The 18,350-nt window shown below is 39.3% G+C and overlaps 1 protein-coding gene across 1 annotated transcript in view; it reads right to left on the bottom strand.

The window, feature by feature from the left end:
- si:dkey-100n23.5 (cyclic AMP receptor-like protein A) overlaps positions 1 to 18,350 on the bottom strand; it is a 123,554-nt gene that overhangs the window by 60,618 nt on the left and 44,586 nt on the right. The window contains exons 5-6 of the mRNA XM_007901434.2: positions 12,570 to 12,659; positions 1,477 to 1,515 (exon numbers count right to left, since the gene is read on the bottom strand). Of these exons, the coding sequence (XP_007899625.2) occupies positions 1,477 to 1,515; positions 12,570 to 12,659 (129 nt within the window). The remainder of the gene's footprint in view (positions 1 to 1,476; positions 1,516 to 12,569; positions 12,660 to 18,350) is intronic.

Genomic DNA, 18,350 nt, shown 5'->3' with positions numbered 1-18,350 from the left:
AATTATCTTAATTTTAATCAAACCACCAGCTATGTAGAGATAAACTGCACATACATATTTTTTATAATATAAATTTGAAATTAAAAGGAAATTTGCTTTTAGTGAATGGACTATAATGCCACACATTAATGCAAGCCGGTTTAATATAGTATAATTCAAGTCAATGTCTAATCTCCATTTTAACCATGTATTACCAGACTGGCAAGGCACTTAGATACTCAACATTGCCCTTGAACATGAACTTCACTAAAGTTCTTAAATCAATTAGACCCTGGCCAACATCTAACAACCTTCTTAACAATTAATACTGTACAGCTTTATCATTACAGTGTCTCTATTTATTGAAATGCAATGGGATCTAATTTTTCCCCAGTTAGTTTTTACACGGTTATTTGTAGAATGCTTTTCTACCACCTAAAATATATGTTTTAATCATTGCAGTTTGTATTTACAAATTGAAATTGCTGCTGTTTACTATTCAATAGATGCATGCACACTAGAAGCACATTTTTCAAATTTACTACTGTACGAGGATTGTCTAAACTTAAAAGGTCAGACTGTATTGGGATGTATAAAGTTATAGATCATTGCTATGAAGCTGAAGAGAGCCTAATTCATTCCAGGCCTTTGAAACATTTCTCAGAATAGCAGACTTCCTGTCTTGGTCTAATCTACATACAATAAACTTCTTGGTCACTCCTATGACTTCACAAATCACATCTGAATTCTTTTTCACTCTAAGTGGAGTCCTGTAGATCAGTGGTTAGAGCATGAGCAAGAGACTTAGATTTGATTTCCAGCAGGGTGAGACTTTGGGCAAGTTTCTTTACTCTACACGCTTGATAATAATCCCTCAAGAAAAAAAACAATAATAATTTGGTCACTCAATGCACGACTGTTTGTGGGACACTGCTGTGTGCAATTGGCTGCCGCGTTTCACCCACAAATATACAGTCAATTCACTTTAGAGTATATTCTGTGAAGCGCTTTGAGATATCTAGAAGATGTGAAAAGCACTATATCGAATGCAAGGATTATTATTATTATTATTATTATTATTATTATTATTATTATTATTATATGTCATCAACAGAACAACGGGGATTGAAATGTAATCTTATACTGACCCAAAATAAAGCTCGGAATACTTTACAGATCCTCCTTTAAACATATCACAAATAAATTGGAACTTGAATCACCTGATGTAAATTCTGACCGTATTGGAGGGTTCAATAATGGGTAAAGACATTGCGTATTGCAGCACTTGGCCATCAAGACCAGATTGAAGTCCCGGGTTTGGTTCCTGATCTTTGCTGAGTTACCTGATCTCAAATAGGACTGAGGTTATGCCACTACAATTGGAAACCAAATCTTCAAAATCGAGTTAAATGTCTTTTTTCCCCCTCGACTGCTTAAAAGCAACCGACTATATCAATGAGAGTTCCGTAAGTTCTCGTTTCAATCAGCCATACTTACATGCCAAATCTCCACGCCGCGTGATCGTCTGTAATCCAGCTAGAAAGGAATAGACATTCTTTAAAAAAAGAACTGGGTGAAGCTGAGACTAATAAAATCACTGTGAACAACAACAAGAAATTACATTTGTATAGCACTTTTCAGGTCGGGAGGACGTACCAAGGCACTGGACATTCAGGGATTTGGACCTGATCAGGGTGAAGGCACGGAGGGTAGGGGTAGGAGGGTGGCTGAAGGCGCGGTCGAAGAGAAAGATATTGAGATGTGCCTTGAAGGAGGCAAGGGAGGGAGCAAGGCAAAGGGATTGCAAGATGGAATGCCAAAGGGTAGGGGCAGAGAGGCTGCCGATAGTGGATGAAACATCTTAGGTAAAAAAAATTAGTTCAAATGAAGTTAATATAAATTATGCAAATTATCACTGGTAGGTGTGACCAAAAAATTAAACTAGAACATTGAAGAGAACTATTCTAAAATTTTCCAGTGGTAATTGCAGGATAAAGTCATCTGAAAATATAAATCTGTATCATCAGATGGATGCAGAAAGCAGATATAAGTAGTGATAATAATGAAAGCAGCAACTGATTCCTCTATATAAATCTGCTGTCGAAGATCTAATACAAGTACTGTAACTATTCTGTCTGAATAGGACAGGCCTAGCGTTTACAGTCATCAATAACATAAAACTAGCTAGAATGACATAAAAATGTTCAATTTAAAAAGAAAATGGAAGAATTGAAAGAATGGCTGCAATCATTCTTAGTCTTCAAGCCTCCCAAAGAATACAGATCTGATTTCCAGATTTAAATCGCTGTGCCAGAATGACAAACTAAAATAATTTCCTTTTAAAAAGAATTACCCTTGAGAAGAAATCCAATCCTTTTTGTTAAATGTCAGCAATTATTCTTCACTGATTTTCTCACCTCCCCCCTGTCCTTAAGGTTTTGTTTTATAAACACTTCTTTTTCCTTCTGGGTTACAATTTCATCCGTGCCATCAGCCATCCAATACGTCAGCAAATGACCATTATTTATGTGTGAGCCTTGACAACAAATGCTATCAGGCGTTTTGATTGTGGGAACCATCACAGAAAGGCCCGATCGTGTTCTTCATTCAACATCCACATTGCACTGTGAGCCTAATTTTCTCCTCCCTAAAGCACTGGTACTGAGGCTAAGAGTAGTGCCTTAACTTATGCCCCAGCTGCAATACTATAGAATAGGATTTCAATGTACAACTTTCTATTCCATAAGTCCTAATGTGGTAACTTTCCTATTCAGTCATGGGGGAGCTATGTGAGTTATATAGTACGCAAAATGGAAGCAAATTAATTGTGAAAGCTAAATTTGGAGTGAAGGACAACTGGTCACAATTTTAAAATTACCAAATCAGGAATAAATGAAAATGAAGAGGCAACTAAAAATTAAGGAAGTGGGACAGGAAAACTGCCATTAAACCAAGTTAATTTATTTTTTAAAGCACTTCAAGACTTTTTTTTAGATGAAATGCAATACATAAATGCTAGAAATTATTATTATAATTCAATTCTGTGCATTCAATTAAATTAAAATCTCCATCTCGCCCCCTCCCTCACCACCTTCAAGACCCACCTCAAGACCCTCCTCTTTGATCGTGCCTTCGATCTCCCTGCTTCCCCCCTTGCCCTCCCCTCTCCCAACCTTCAGCTTGGATCCGAAACTCTGTCTGTCCAGCGCCTTGGGATGTCCTCCCGACGTGAAAAGCACTATATAAATGTAATTTTGTTGTTGTTGTTGTAATTGGGGTCTAACACTTTAAGGTATGGGATGCTGCAATTGGCCACAAAGTCTCAAAGCTAGGAAGGTTCCTAAAGTTCTTTACAGCCGACTGGATTTCGGTTGAATATGATAACATTCGTATAAGATAACAATATGTTGGATGTGGAGTCCTGTAGCTCAGTGGTTAGAGCACTCGCCTCGCAACCGAGTAACCTGGGTTTGATTCCCGGCAAGGCGAAACATTGGACAAATTTCCTTAGTCCACATGCCTCTGTTTACCTAGCAGTAAGGAGGAACCTGGTTGTTAGTCGATTGGCAGTCGCTTTTCCGGGGGTAATAATTCCTTAAAAAAAAAATTTGTTCACTGAATCCACGACTGTTTGTGGGACACTGTTGTGTGCAATTGGCTACCGTGTTTTGCCCACAAAATATACAATCAATTCACTTTACAGTATATTCTGTGAAGGGCTTTGATACGCCTCGAAGACGTGATGAGGCGCTATATCAAATGCAAGGATTATTATTATTATTACTATTATCTCTTTATTATTCTATTATCCTCTAAAATAAACAAAGTTTAGGAAATATTGAAAATGCACGTTAATATGGTAACCCTGGCAGCTATTGCAAAAGTAGATTTGAACTGCCGTGAATATAACAAAGAAGTAAAAATATGACCAATTACCAGGAATTTTTAGCTGTACTGCCTCAAATACATGAAATAAATAATATTAATCTATTTAATCCAAGGTTGGCAGATTAGTAAAAAAAAACTCTGCCTCCTGATGGTGGTTTTAAACCAGCTTCAAAGCAAATTGATTGAAATCGAGCTCATGTCACTGTTTGATTCAAAGCCCCAATGGGCTTCTGAACTGTAGTGCAGAATGTCGGACTTAAATTTGAAACTGTGAAACCAAACACACATTTAGGATAAAATTTCAGGAGGAAGGTACCATGTAAAAGCTAAGGGAGATTAAGTTCAGTTCAGATTAAAATAGAGTTGATCCGATAACCATTTTAAGATACTTGCATTGTCCATTACATTGTTATCAGGAAAACATTTTATATTTCTAAACATAGTACAGTACGACAAATTGTACAAACAACTAATATTTAAAAAGGAGAAAGATATTATACAGTATATACTTGGGAAGTAAGGGCACAAAGGAATATAGAGGAAAAAGCAGGCAGGTGGGTTTAAAGGGATCTGTCATGATTTAATAAAATGGCAGAACAGGCTTGATAGGCCAAATTGACAGGATTCCCTTGTGACTTCCATAATTGACTCTGCATTGCTCCTTTGGATCTTATAGTAGACAGCACAGAGCAGCATTGACAGAATGATACAAATGGGAAATATTGCTAGCCCTCTTTGTCAGGGAATATGCATCACGCAAGTCAGATCTAAAAGTGGAAAGAATTGTACTCCAAGCTGTGACTTTAAAAAAAGAAAGTACAGTTCAGGGAAATTGTAACAATAATCTCCAGATGAAGGTGGGGATTGGACTGGTGTTATTTCATCCCATTAAAACACTCTAAAGAAAGAATGGTAATTGTTTGAGGTTTCTCCACACCCATCTTTTGACTGCTCAATCCCTATGTTATGGAGCCAGATAAATACTGTCTGGAAAAAAAAACATTTGTTCTAATAACATAATTGTGGAGTCCTGTAGCTCAGTGGTTAGAGCACTCGCTTTGCAAGCGAGAGACCTGAGTTCAATTCCAGGCAGGGCAAAACCTTGGGAAAGTTTCCTTACTCCACACACCTAATAATAATCCCTCCAAAACCAAAAACAATAATAAAATTGGTCATTTTTCAATCTAAGACTGTTTGTGGGACATTGCTGTGCGCAATTGGCTGCCGCGTTCGCCCACAAATGTACAGTCAATTCACTTTACAGTGTGTTCTGTGAAGCGCTTTGGGACGTCCTCCCGACGTGAAAAGCGCTATATCAAATGCAAGGATTACTATTATTATTATTAATGTCTGCCAGTATATAGCTATACCACACCTATATGCGTTTACCACAATTCCATGCTGAATGTTACAATGTTGAGGGCAAATACACGGAAGGAGGAAAGAGGGTCCTCGATAGAACTTGGTCAAATAATAATAATAATAATCCTTGCATTTTATATAGCATCTTATCACGTTATTGAGACGTCTCAAAGTGCTTCACAAAATATACTGTAAAGTATAGTGACTGTATACTTTGTGGGCGAAATGCAGCAGCCAATTGCGCATAGCAGTGTCCCACACACAGTCGTGGATTGAGTGAATCCACTCAATTAAATGGCTTTTACCTGTTTGACACTTTATTACATCATGCACAGAATTCATAGTACAAAAATAAAAGAACTCAGTCTGATTTATTTCAATCACATTGCAGTGCAGTAAACTAAGGAACTTTCAAGGCCTCCTATTTTTCCATTACTCTACATGTAACATAATCATCAGACCAGCATTATTTGAGTTGTACCCCCGAATTCTGTTTGGGAAAACATAGCAAGAAATGTAATTATTCTTATTTTTATCCAGTCTTTTTCTTTAGTAAATTCATTGGACAACGTCTGAAATGCAACGTCTCGTCAAGGGTGTTATATAAATTCAGGTTGTTGTTGTGGTCTTTGATGGTTCAAATGTTGAGCTAAAAGGTTTTTTTTAGTGTTTCCATTTAGCCTTTCAGTTTATGCGTGGTTGTAAATTTTGCTGTGAATTATCCAAAGAACACCTGCTCTTATAACTCTACAGGCAAACCAACCAAACCTTCAACCATGGAGTCCTGGAGCTCAGTGGTTAGAGCACTCAGACCTAGGATCCACGTATAATGTAATTAGCTCAGTGGTTAGAGCACTCGCTTTGCAAGTGAGAGACCTGAGTTCAATTCCAGGCAGAGGGCGAAACCTTGGGCAAGTTTCCTTACTCCACACAGAGCCTAATAATAATCCCTCCAAAAACAAACAATAATAAATTGGTCATTTTCAATCTACGACTGTTTGTGGGACATTGCTGTGCGCAATTGGCTGCCGCGTTCGCCCACAAATATACAGTCAACTCACTTTACAGTGTGTTCTGTGAAGCGCTTTGGGACGTCCTCCCGACGTGAAAAGCGCTATATCAAATGCAAGGATTATTATTATTATTATTATTAAACCAAGTGCATTGGGGCACAGAATCTTTTAAATGTTTTTCTAGATGTGGAATCTAGTTGCAACAACAAATCATCTCTCACAAATATGTTGGACCCTGATAGCACAACAGCAGTAGTCCTCAATACTATACTACATTGACATCTCCACGAGTTCACATAAGGACCATCTTGAAAGAACTGTTCCAGGACATTACGATTACTCTGCCACTTCATCCAGGAAATTATGTTACATAGGAAAGGATGTAACCACAGAGGGTTCCTGCCTTCAAAGTGATGTGCATTGGTAAATACACATGATCAAAGTTCAGTGAACAATAAATATATTCAGATACAAGCTACCCACCTCAAAAGATTACTATTTTATATTTCTACTTACAATTCACATTTTAAAATTATATTTTACATGACTTCAGATGTCATTTTCAATATTTTATCAGATCAGGCTCACAAGATATTCCCCTTCCCCGACAGCGGACAACTCGCCAACCCTTACAAGAAAAAAATCAAGGCTATGTCACAGAACTCATGCAAATACGTAGTTTAATATCTTATTCAACAAGCTCTTGTTTTGCATTCTTTTTCCCTTCTAAGCCATGGACATAATCCCGTATTATACCCTTATACATTATTATATCCTTTTATATAACTAAGTTTGAAAAATGCCCGGACGCCTGTCATGGTTTGTATCCATAATGTGAATGAATAAAAAGAAGTATTGAGTGAATGCATCAGTATCAGAGATATACATTGCTTTTTAATTTTCAATTTTGTGCTGATAAAACTCTTGCTTGGATTGTTTATTCCTTTTGTCTTGTGTCTATTTTTCTTTTCCAAGTACTTTGGCCCAATTTGAAAGTTCAAGCTAAGTATGGATAACAAAGAGTTTCTGGGATTATCTGTCAAATGTGCTTCTTTTATAAATCCTGTAGGTCCAACTTTCATTCACAGTACTACACAATTCAGTGGCTTGGGGGCATCCTCCTGACGTGAAAGGCACTTTACAAATGTAATTTGTTGTTGTTGTTGCACATATCATCAATATGTGATGCAGATTGTACTATTTCACAAATAAGCATATTATTTATCATAAACAAACCTTCAAGAGTACATTGTGTAACAATTTTCTTTTCAAAATATGCACTGTGATAACAGTCCTGAAACAATTTGTGATTAAATTGAAAAGCAACGGAGAATAAGGAGAAGGCTCAAGATTGTAAAGGGCATTTTTAGGACAAATACCAGGAGGCATTTATTTACACAGAATAATCAACAGCAGGAATGGGTAACCAACCAGAGTTTGAATGACATTTTATAACGGCAGGACATTGGCTACAACAACAACAACTTGCATTTATATAGCGCCCTTCATGCGGGTAGCATCCCGGAGTGCCCAACAGTGGTGGAGTCCGACCCCGAACCAGTGGAGAGGGAGGGAGGAGCTGACCGTAAGCACGATCAAAAAGGAAGGTCTTTAGTCGGGATTTGAAAGTGGGGAAGGAGGGGGCAAAGCAGAGAGATTAAGGGTGGGAGTTCTAGAGCTTCGGGGCGTAGTGCTAAAAGCATGGCCACCGATGGCGGAGCGGAGGGGGCGAGGGACGAAAAGGAGGTCGGAGCCAGCCGAGCGGAGACAGCAGGTGGTGGAATGTGGGGTGAGGAAGTCGGAAAGGTAGGGAGGTGCGAGGGTGAGGGATTTGAAAACGAGAGGAAGTGATCCGTTCGGAAATTGGGAGCCAATGCAGCCTGGCAAGGACTGGTGTGATGGAGGTCCGGGTTAGTTTCTGGGCAGCAGAGTTCTGAGTTAATGGTATTTTGTGTACGGTGGAACTAGGGAGGCCAGCGAAGAGGACATTTGAAAAATCCAGCCAGGACGTGAAAAAAAGGCTTGAATGAGGGTTTCGTCTGCCGTGGGTGTGAGGTACAAAAATTTAAGAATGAATGTTGTAGTGCAATGATAATAGGATTGGGATTTGGGAAGGACAAGATCAATTGAAATCACAATAACTGTGTATTTAATATAGCACCTTTCACTTTGGAAGGAAATCGCAAATGGTTTACAGGATTTTTTCTAAAGTCTACAGTATAATCGTACTGCAGCAGCCAGTTTGCACTGTCACGGTTACACTGTCAGAGGCCATTTAGTACGAAAGTGTTAATAAAATTTGCACGTACATCAAGGGGTGAGAACTGTCGCAGCACACAGCCCAAAAATAGCTATGAAGTAGTCTATAGAGCCTTCGCCAAACCGCTCTCATGAACTTGATGGAAATCAGTCATTAGTTTAGCCCTTTAATCAATTGTAATGGGAAGAATGGCACAATGGAAATCTTATCCTGAAGATGTGACTTTGCGACTAAATCACCAATTTAGTCGCCATTTTAGTGTAACTTTCCATTTATGTGAAAGCTACCTAATCTCCATAAATTTTGTAATGCACTAATTATATGAGAGCAATCTAACAGAAACTCAACTATGAAAACCGAGCAAACTCAACATCCCTGGCTAGCCAGGGGAAAAATTGTCTTGGTTCCCTGCTCCACAGTGATTCTTGCTCAAAAGTGCTTACGTGTGTAGGTCAGATAGAGACACAATCAGAAATAGTTCAATAATCTGCTGACACTCACCATCTAATAATAATAATAATAATCCTTGTATTTCAATATAGCGCTTTTCACGTCGGGAGGACGTCCCAAAGCGCTTCAAAGAACACACTGTAAAGTGAATTGACTGTATATTTGTGGGCGAACGCGGCAGCCAATTGCGCACAGCAATGTCCCACAAACAGTCATAGATTGAAAATAACCAATTTTTATTATTGTTTTTGGTTTTGGAGGGATTATTATTAGGTGTGTGGAGTAAGGAAACTTGCCCAAGGTTTCGCCCTGCCTGGAAGGGCTCAATTATGTCGAATGGCCATTTGGATGACATGCTGGCAGCATTGGAATCTCTTAGGACCTTTTGTTTTTCATTTCTGTATACAGGATTTGCTTTTGCAAGAAATATGAAATGTCCAGCCCATCCAAACTTGGCCTGCTCAGGCAGACCTGGGTTTATGTCCAATTTCTTGAAAAATTGTTCAAAATTGTCAACTTCACACAAACCCAAACTCAAAACGGATAAAACTACAGATACTAAAAGGAAGTTTTCAATTGCACACTGATCTGACTCCACACTTAATGAGTTGGACCAGGTCAAATTACATTGAAAACGGATGCCGGATTGTTTATTTCTACTACTCACAATACAAACGAAAACGGACGGAACACCACATTTGTGCAAAAGCAGACCAAATTTTATTATTTTTTTCTCCTCCAATTATTTCCCTCCTGCTCTCCTTGTTAGTGGAAGCTAGGCCAAGGTAGAGCAGGATTTAATGGTATATGGGTCGAATTGGAGCAGGAAGAAGTCACGTCAAGTTTGAGTCATGGAATTGGCTCAAGTTGAAGCAAGAACCAAACAACAACAGCCACAAAAATTACATTGTAATGCGCCTTTCACGACGAGAGGACGTCCCAAGGTGCTGAACAGTCAGGGATCAGGACCCAAGGATGGGAGGGCAGGGTTGGGATGAGGGAGGGCAGGGAGGTAGGAGGGTGACTGAAGGCACAGTTGAAAAGGAAGATCTTGAATCGTGCCTTGAAGGAGGCAAGGGATGGAGCAAGGCAAAGGGATTGTGGGATGGCGTTCCAAAGGGTGGGGGCGGAGAGGCTGAAAAGTAGGGCGGGTCGGGTGGGAGACATGGAACAGGCTGGAGCCTGCTGAACAGAGGGAGCGAACAGGTTGATAGCGGGTCAGCAGGTAGGAGAGGTAGGAGGGGCAAGGCCATCAAGAGTGGTGGAGAGGGAGTTGTGGATAAGTGTGGGTGAGGAGGATAAATCAGTGCGGGAGGAAGCCCAGAGGAGTTCAAATGTCTCCAGGGCAGCGGAGAGAGATTGCGGGAAGATTTTTTTCCAGGGGTGGTAGGAGATGGAGGTGGGTTGAGTGGTGGTGGGGAGAGGGATTGAGGAGTTAATGGAGATTAAATGGTTATCCGAGATGGCTTTGTCTGTGATTGTGACATCCGAGACACTGAGGTCCTGTGTAGTCACCAGGCCGAGTGGGTGGCCATGAACGTGGGTGGCAGGGAGAGGTTGTGAGAGGAGAGAGGAGAAGTCTGAGGAGACAGAGCAGGAGGGGGTGAAGTGAAGGTTGAAGTCACCGAGGATGAGGAGGCATTCAGAATAGAAGCAGAGAGATGCTAGGAGGGTGGAGACATCAGAGATGATAGTGGGGGAGGTTTTGGGGGCGGTAAATAAGGAGAATTTTGAGGGAAAGATTGGAGGGATGGTAGAGTGTAAAGTGCTTGAATGAGGGAATGTGCCAGAGGAGTAAGGGGATAAAGCAAGTGAGGTCCTGGAGATGAAGGCCACACCACCACCACCATAGCGTTTGAGACATGGGGTATCGTGGGAGGTATAGCCGAGTGAGGGGGAAGGTGTCGCCTGGAGTGATCCAGATTTCAGTGAGGGTCATGAAGTTTCATGGCTGAACTGGAGCAGGGCTCAGCTTGGGTTAAGTAGGAGGGGTTTGGGATGTGTTGAGTTTCAAGAGTGAAACTCTAGGGTGGGGGATGGGGACAGGACAGAGCCAAGCATAACTGGCTGCTGCAAGTAAATCCATTTTCGACCAATTAGATTGTTAAACCGTACGTTTGTGTGATGGGCTTGCAGAATGTCATTTTCTTCCTGGCTCCAATATGAGGGTCAATGAGAGCTATCTCACTAAATATTGATAGATTGCTGATTGAAAGGTCATCCTTTCTGAGACAGCCTATGGGGAAGAAGCCCAGAAACCAAAGTAGAATTGGAAAACACTTTGTGCCTCCTCCCCTTTTCCTCCACATTACCTCCACTTTACATCCACCATAACTCCATAAATGTGGGAGTTTATGGGGGTGTGGCTCTGAAGTCAGCTCTCTGGTATGTTTTTCAATTAACTATTCTTCATGGGTGAGCCGGAAATGTGAGTGCTAGAGGGTTATTCATCACAGCCAAACCCACTACTGTATCCAAAATATAAAAATGCGCTTGCCGTAGTGTCACGTTATAGCAGAAGGTAATTAACGACTGGAACAGGATTAGCATGAAGTGAGGTTGAGTCCAGGACACTGGAAATTGGAATTGGACCTGGGACCTTCCTTTTTTAAGTAAAATACTACACAGTCTATTTATCAACTTTTACAAGGGGAGCTCCTTCTGTTGGTCTTGAAACGACAACCAGCTGGGAAATTCACTGAGTTGCTGCTTCCAGGAGAGAAGAATATAAGAAATATAAGGAGGGTAAAAAAATCAATAACCAAACATTTTCTTTTCCTGCACAATCTTGACCATTCTAAATGACAAGAAACTTCATTTAGCAATTTTATTAATTGTAAGGTTTATCTACATGCAAAATCAGTCTGGTTTGGATACTCTTAAGCATGGTGATGGTTAAGAGTAATATAATAATATAATAATAATAATCCTTGCATTTGGTATAGCGCTTTTCACATCTTCTAGACGTCTCAAAGCGCTTCACAGGATATACTGTAAAGTGAATTGACTGTATATTTGTGGGTGAAAGGCGGTAGCTAATTGCACACAGCAGTGTCCCACAAACAGTCATGGATTGAAAATGACCAATTTATTATTGTTTTGCTTTTTGGAGGGATTATTATTAGGCGTGTGGAGATTTCACCCTGCCTGGAATTGAACCCAGGTGTCTCGCTTGCAAGGCAAGTGCTCTAACCACTGAGCTACAGGACTCCACAGAGTATCCAAACCAGACTGAGAGTTCCTCATGTGTCAGACAACTGGCTGACCAAAAAAAAGGGTTATCCAACTAACTACTTTTCAACCGAAATGTTTTTTGTGTTTAAACAATAACTTGCATTTATATAACATCCTTTGCACTGGATAGTGTCTAGGAATGCCGGAGGCGGAGTTTGATGCTGAGCTGGAGAGAAAGGAGAGGTGACCAGTCTACAAAGAGCCGGCATCTCAACTGTTTGTAATCAAATAAAAATTTATATTTAAATTATATTCCAATCCCAGAAAACAATTTATTTTGGATTTTTTCTTTTGTCAACAAACCAGCCAATTCCAAGCAACTCTTCTAACACAGAATTTTCCTTATACGGTATTAAAATCTAGAGGGAAAACTGGACTCTTACCACCAGGCTCCAGCAGGTCCGTAGTAATCTCCAAAGAGGGGCAGGCAGGAGAGAATGAATGGCACACCCCAGGCAATGATGTGATATGCACTGCAAGATACAATTGAAGAAAATATTCACTTAAAGTTTGATAAGATAAAACAGAAATGAAACAGTAGCAGTATATGGTATTTATCCTATCAAGAAGCTAATCACACATTAACTCTGATCACTATCAGAAAAACATACATTTTCTAAAAGAGATGAAACACAAGTCTTTCATGATGAAAGCACAATTTTACATTTTAAATTCAGATTTTGTTTGCTTTTGTTATTTTTCATGTTTAGCTTTTGTGTTTATAAACCTTTAAGTTAGAGGTAGTAAACTTCTTATTGTCTCTGTAAAGCCGTTTGAACTTCCCAGTCTAGATTGACATTGCTGGAGGTGCGTTGCATTGCTGCAGCGATACATTGAACTGAGGTCCTGTCTGCCTGTTCAGGTGGACGTTAAAGATCCTATGGACCTATTCCAGGCCAACGATCTCCCAAATAAAATGGGTGACTTACTTCATGGCTGTTCGTGAAGGATTGCTGCATCCAAATTGGCTGCTGTATTTGCATATAAATAGTAGTCCTGTTCAGTGCATTACATCCCTCCTACTTATGATGTAATAATTATGTAATAAGGCAGTATATCAAAGGTTATTGATTATACATTGATTATTTTCTAATAACCTAAGAGCAGTGTTGCTCGTTGGCCTGCCAAGTACCTTCACCAACTTCATCCATTGGAGAATAATGTGTTTAATCAGCAGAATCAGATCGTGTGAACACCTCAATAATCAGAGCAACTCATTATTTAGTTCACTTTTTCAAAGGACCCCCCACCCTCCTCTTAACAAAGGGTGACCAAAATCCTAGCCTCATTAATGAGAGAATCTCACTAATAATAACAAAATAATCCTGTCCTGAACAGTGAATTTCCACTGTACTGTATGTTTGGCAGCGATTTGCCCTAAAAAGTGCAGTAAACATGGACTACACCTAAGACATGGATTGATGCAATTTGTACCCATGCAATATCAATTAAAATTTTTCTGAACTTTGAATGGAGCCGGTTTAAACATTATTAAAGAACCAGTTGCACTAATGACTCTTATGATGTTAAAAATATATATTTTGGTGGTGGTGTCCTATGCATGTGCCAAGGCAGTATACCTACAGCTTAAAAGTGACCTAATTACTGAAGTTGTATCTAAGTAAATAACCCACACACGCAATTAATTATTCCTTGTGGGAAATTTTGCTGACTCCATCTGAGATTTCAGCTCTATTGCGATCAAGTAAATGTGATTATTCGGAATGCAGACATGGGGAGTCCTGTAACTTAATGGTTAGAGCACTCGCCTCACATGCGAGAGGAACTGGGTTTGATTCCCGGGCAGGGCGAAACATTGGGCAACTTTCCTTACTCTACACATCTCTGTTCACCTAGCAGTAAGTAGGAACCCGGTTGTTAGTTGATTAGTGGATCGCTTTCCGGGGATAATAATCCCTTCAAAAATAAAAATATATATAAATAAATAATGATAATTTGGCCACTCAATCCATGACTGTTTGTGCGACACTGCTGTGTGCATTTGGCTGCCATGTTTGGTTCACAAAATATGCAGTCAATTCACTGTATTCTGTGAAGCGCTTTGTGATGTCTCAAAGATGTGATAAGACTTTACAAGAACAATAACAATGATAACTTGCACCCTCCACACAGGGTAGTGTCTCAGAGTGCTATATCAAATGCAAGGATTATTACTATTATTATGCAATGTGATACTATACTTGTAAACCAGATAATTTTTCGCCCACAAAATATACAGTCAATTCACTTTACAGTATATTCTGTGAAGCGCTTTGTGACGCCTCAAAGATGTGATAAGGCACTCTAACAAATGCAAGAATTATTTATATTATTATAATTCATATGCATGCATTTGGCCAAAAGATCAAAAATTCTTGTTAGCTAAAAAGTAATGTAAGACTGTCATGGCTCACACAATTCATTTTGGCAAGGCATGGGAGGATGCCGCAGTCCCCAGTCCCAGCTCTGGCGCAAACTGTGAACTGTTCAGAGTCTTGGGACTCCTCTTGGCATGAAAAACACTATAGAAATGTAAAATTGTATTGTTCTGTACTTCGGGAGAAGGAAAAAAATCTTCAGGAGGGGCAAGGGAGAACAATACATCTTTACTTACTTAAGAATACCTCATTTAAAATCTTCCATTTTGCACAAATTGCAGGATGTTTATACATAATTAAATTCATATGATTGAAATGAAGGGCCCATTGCACTGCAATTGGTTGCAGGGATACTTCACTTAATTGAAAAAAACAGTGTGTTCCCATTCTATAAACAGAAATGTCCTTTACAGGCCTTCAAAAAGACAAGTATCTAATCTGTAATGTATAAAGCATTCCCCATGAGTTATATTTTCCAGTCACTATTCAAACTTTCCAGCGGGGACAAATGCCTACATGGTACAGATGATCCAAATACAATGGATGCACTCTTCAGGTCTGAGCCACACTGCACAGTAATTGCATTTTGCTTGCTCAGTTTTTCAAAAAAAAAACAACCTACATGTGGCAAATCACAATAACAAACAGCATCAACTACAACAACAACTTGCATTTATATAGCATCCCTCACACAGGAAAGCATCCCAGAGAGCTTCACAGTGGTGGAGCATGACACCAAGACAGGGGGAGGGGGAGGTGTAGGCACAGTCGAACAAGGAGGTCTTCAGGCGCGACCTGAAGATGGGGAAAGAAGGGGCAAGGCAGAGGGATAGAGGAAGAGTGTTCCAGAGTTTTGGGGCATCGTGGCTGAATGCGCAGCCGCCAATGGTAGAATGGAGGGCACGAGGGACAAGCAGCAGGCCAGAGCCAGTCAAGCAGAGGCAGCGGCTTGTGGGTTGGGGGTAAGCTGGTCGGAAAGGTAGGGAGGTTCCAGGGCACGAAGGGATTTGAAAACGAGCGTGAGGATCTTGAAATTGATCCTCACTACCGCATTACCAACAAGCATGGGCAGTCGAGTACCAAAATTCACTTTACTAAATTGTGGCTGTGTTGCCAGGCTACTTTATGAAAACACTGTTCTACCTCAGAAGTTGTGCTACCAACAACCTCAAATTAAATTCATGAATAAAAAATACTTTTGCTTTTTTACTGCTACATGTAAAATCATACGAAAACATTATTTTGTCATTGGACAGTTTCTTAAGAAATATATGTGACAAATTTTATGAGAATTGGGAAGCAACAGTCAACACAAATTTTACTAGGATTGGGCCACAGTGAATTGTACTGAAATCAGACGGTTTGGCCTTGCCAATGAAGCACATATTCAGTCCTGGCTTTTAGATTAGGTCAAATTGATAGATCCAAGCAGCCATAAGGAAGATGGCATGAGGGAACAGGAATTTGTGGAGTGAATGGACAATATTTTTTTTTACGGTCTTGGAGAAGATTTTTTATTGATTTTTCTGCAGAACCAATACATATCTGTTATATTTTATTGTGGGTTATCAACCCTACTCAGGAGCAAGGAAAAACTAGCAGCATTTGTCCTGCTCTGCAAAGAAGCTGTTCAGAGGAGCACAGATGGAGACCACAAAGAGTTTTGTGGTCTGTGAATTTACTGAAATAAGCAATATTGTAGTGCAGCAACAGAGCTTTAATCGCATAAGCTATTTCGTGACAAGTGTCTATTTCATCAGTCCCAACTGAGATGATAATGTGGTCTGAAACTGCATTCATGATTTTCAGTGGAGATTTTTACACATCTGTAACACTAGAACATTTTAACATACAAATGTTATTAATTTGGTCTTTTAGAATTTATTAAAGCTTTGCTAAAAATCAGAAATAATAATTCCCAATTTATTAAATTGTTATATCCGACTTTACTCCCCTCAAATTTTAAGATGCGCTCACTAGGCTTGAATTTTTACCTAGTTTTAGACAGATGGCATAAAATTTGGGAAAATGCTTCAATTCTATACTAATTTGGAAGCCGTTATTCTGTAGTTCTTAGAAAGCATTTCATATTAATGTGGAATTTAATTTTTTTTCCACTATTTTATGTGATCTTGAATGTTAAGATGAAATGGTGCTACAGGCTAAGACGAGGTGGCATTTCAAATCTCTGATGGTCCAGTGGTTAAAGGATACCAACTGGTATAGTTCTAAGCCAAAACTCCAACAGGGTATTACACTACCAATCCTCACATATGCGGGGGGAATTTTGTTTTGCATTCCAATTGCTTTCCCTCTTTATCTGAAATCCAATTTTCTCTCGCTCTGTTATGTTTAGGAGTCAATTATCCACTATTCACTTATTTAAAGCTAAGCTCACTAACATGCGCTATCAGAAAACATGGATTCTGGGGAGTGGAGATTTGGGAAGAAATTTGGTCTGTGCATGTGTAATGAAAAGTTTCAGTAAATTTGAAGGGACCTGTTTATCCCATTTTCGCTAATTCAGCTGTGGACTCACCATTGGATTAGGAAAAATATTTCTGTTCAAGTAAATATTTTTAATAAGCAGTTAAGCTTCCTTAACTCTAAATTTTTAGAGGTTCGTAGGCATTTTTGAAAGTTTCTACAATATATTCTTGTTAATTTCACCCCCCCCTCAAGAAAACTCCATCTACAAAAGATGGATACTTTTTACAAAATTGCCTATTTACATACATTTTCACTGCTCATTTGTTTACTAAAAATTAAATCCTCCAGATAACAACTTATTTTTGCAAAGAACTACTGACTACAATTTCTGACATACACACACACACACACAAATATTTTGAATCAGGCTTGGGTTTAGGGTTAAGGCCAGCAGATAATTCCTCTTCTTGAACTAAAAGAAATGTTGTCTGGCAGAATTTACATCCTTGGGTGGCGCACAATGTTTAGGATTGATAACAGTCTAGACATCTGTGTAGACATTTAAAAAGCAACTGTCTGTAAAATTGCAGAAGGTTTTATTTTTGAAGCAAGTCATAATTTTGGCATTCTTATTTTTTTAATTCTATGTCTGGAAGTTCAGATGCTCTTAAACTCAGGCTTTATGCATTAAATCACATTTTTAGAACGTTGAAATTAATTGATGATAGTGTCATTGATCTATTCTAAAACATATGACAGATAAAGGAGAAGCAAAAGTGTCAAGACCCTGGTCTGGCAATATTGTGATAAGTGTAAGATAATTCTTTCCTTAATGACATATAATGTGTATGGTCAGAAGTCACATTGTGGCTTGTGGGAATGTGCATAGATAATTACAATACTGATGCAATATTCATGGTGCACGGCAGAATAAGGCCAGAAACCCTGAATAGTGACATACAATATTATCAAAGACTGAGAAATAGAGTATAGGAGTAACTGACACCACGATAAATGTGAGAGCAAGCAACAATCATTTTAGCTTTTGCTTTGTTTAATTTTTTTCTGTTTTAACGTCTCATCTGAAGGACAGCATTTCTAACAATACAGCCCCCCAGCACTACATCGGAGTTTCAGCCTACTGGAGTGTGTGAGTTTAAAGTCTCAACGTGGAACTTGAACTCACAAACTTCTGACTCAGAGGCAACTAAGCAACTAAGCCCCACACCTGGCCACTAATTAGCCAAGGGCATTGATAAATTTCATGGTACTTCAGCTGTGCAAAATGATTCGCAAAATGCTTCTCTCTTAATTTCTATTTTAAATTTTACAATGAGGGATTGTAGCTACAATATC

This window comes from Callorhinchus milii, unplaced genomic scaffold (genome assembly GCF_018977255.1).
Source record: "Callorhinchus milii isolate IMCB2004 unplaced genomic scaffold, IMCB_Cmil_1.0 Scaffold4, whole genome shotgun sequence".
Classification (NCBI taxonomy): domain Eukaryota; kingdom Metazoa; phylum Chordata; class Chondrichthyes; order Chimaeriformes; family Callorhinchidae; genus Callorhinchus; species Callorhinchus milii.
Note: the sequence above shows the minus strand (reverse complement) of the source record. Positions and strands in the feature narration are given on the sequence as shown.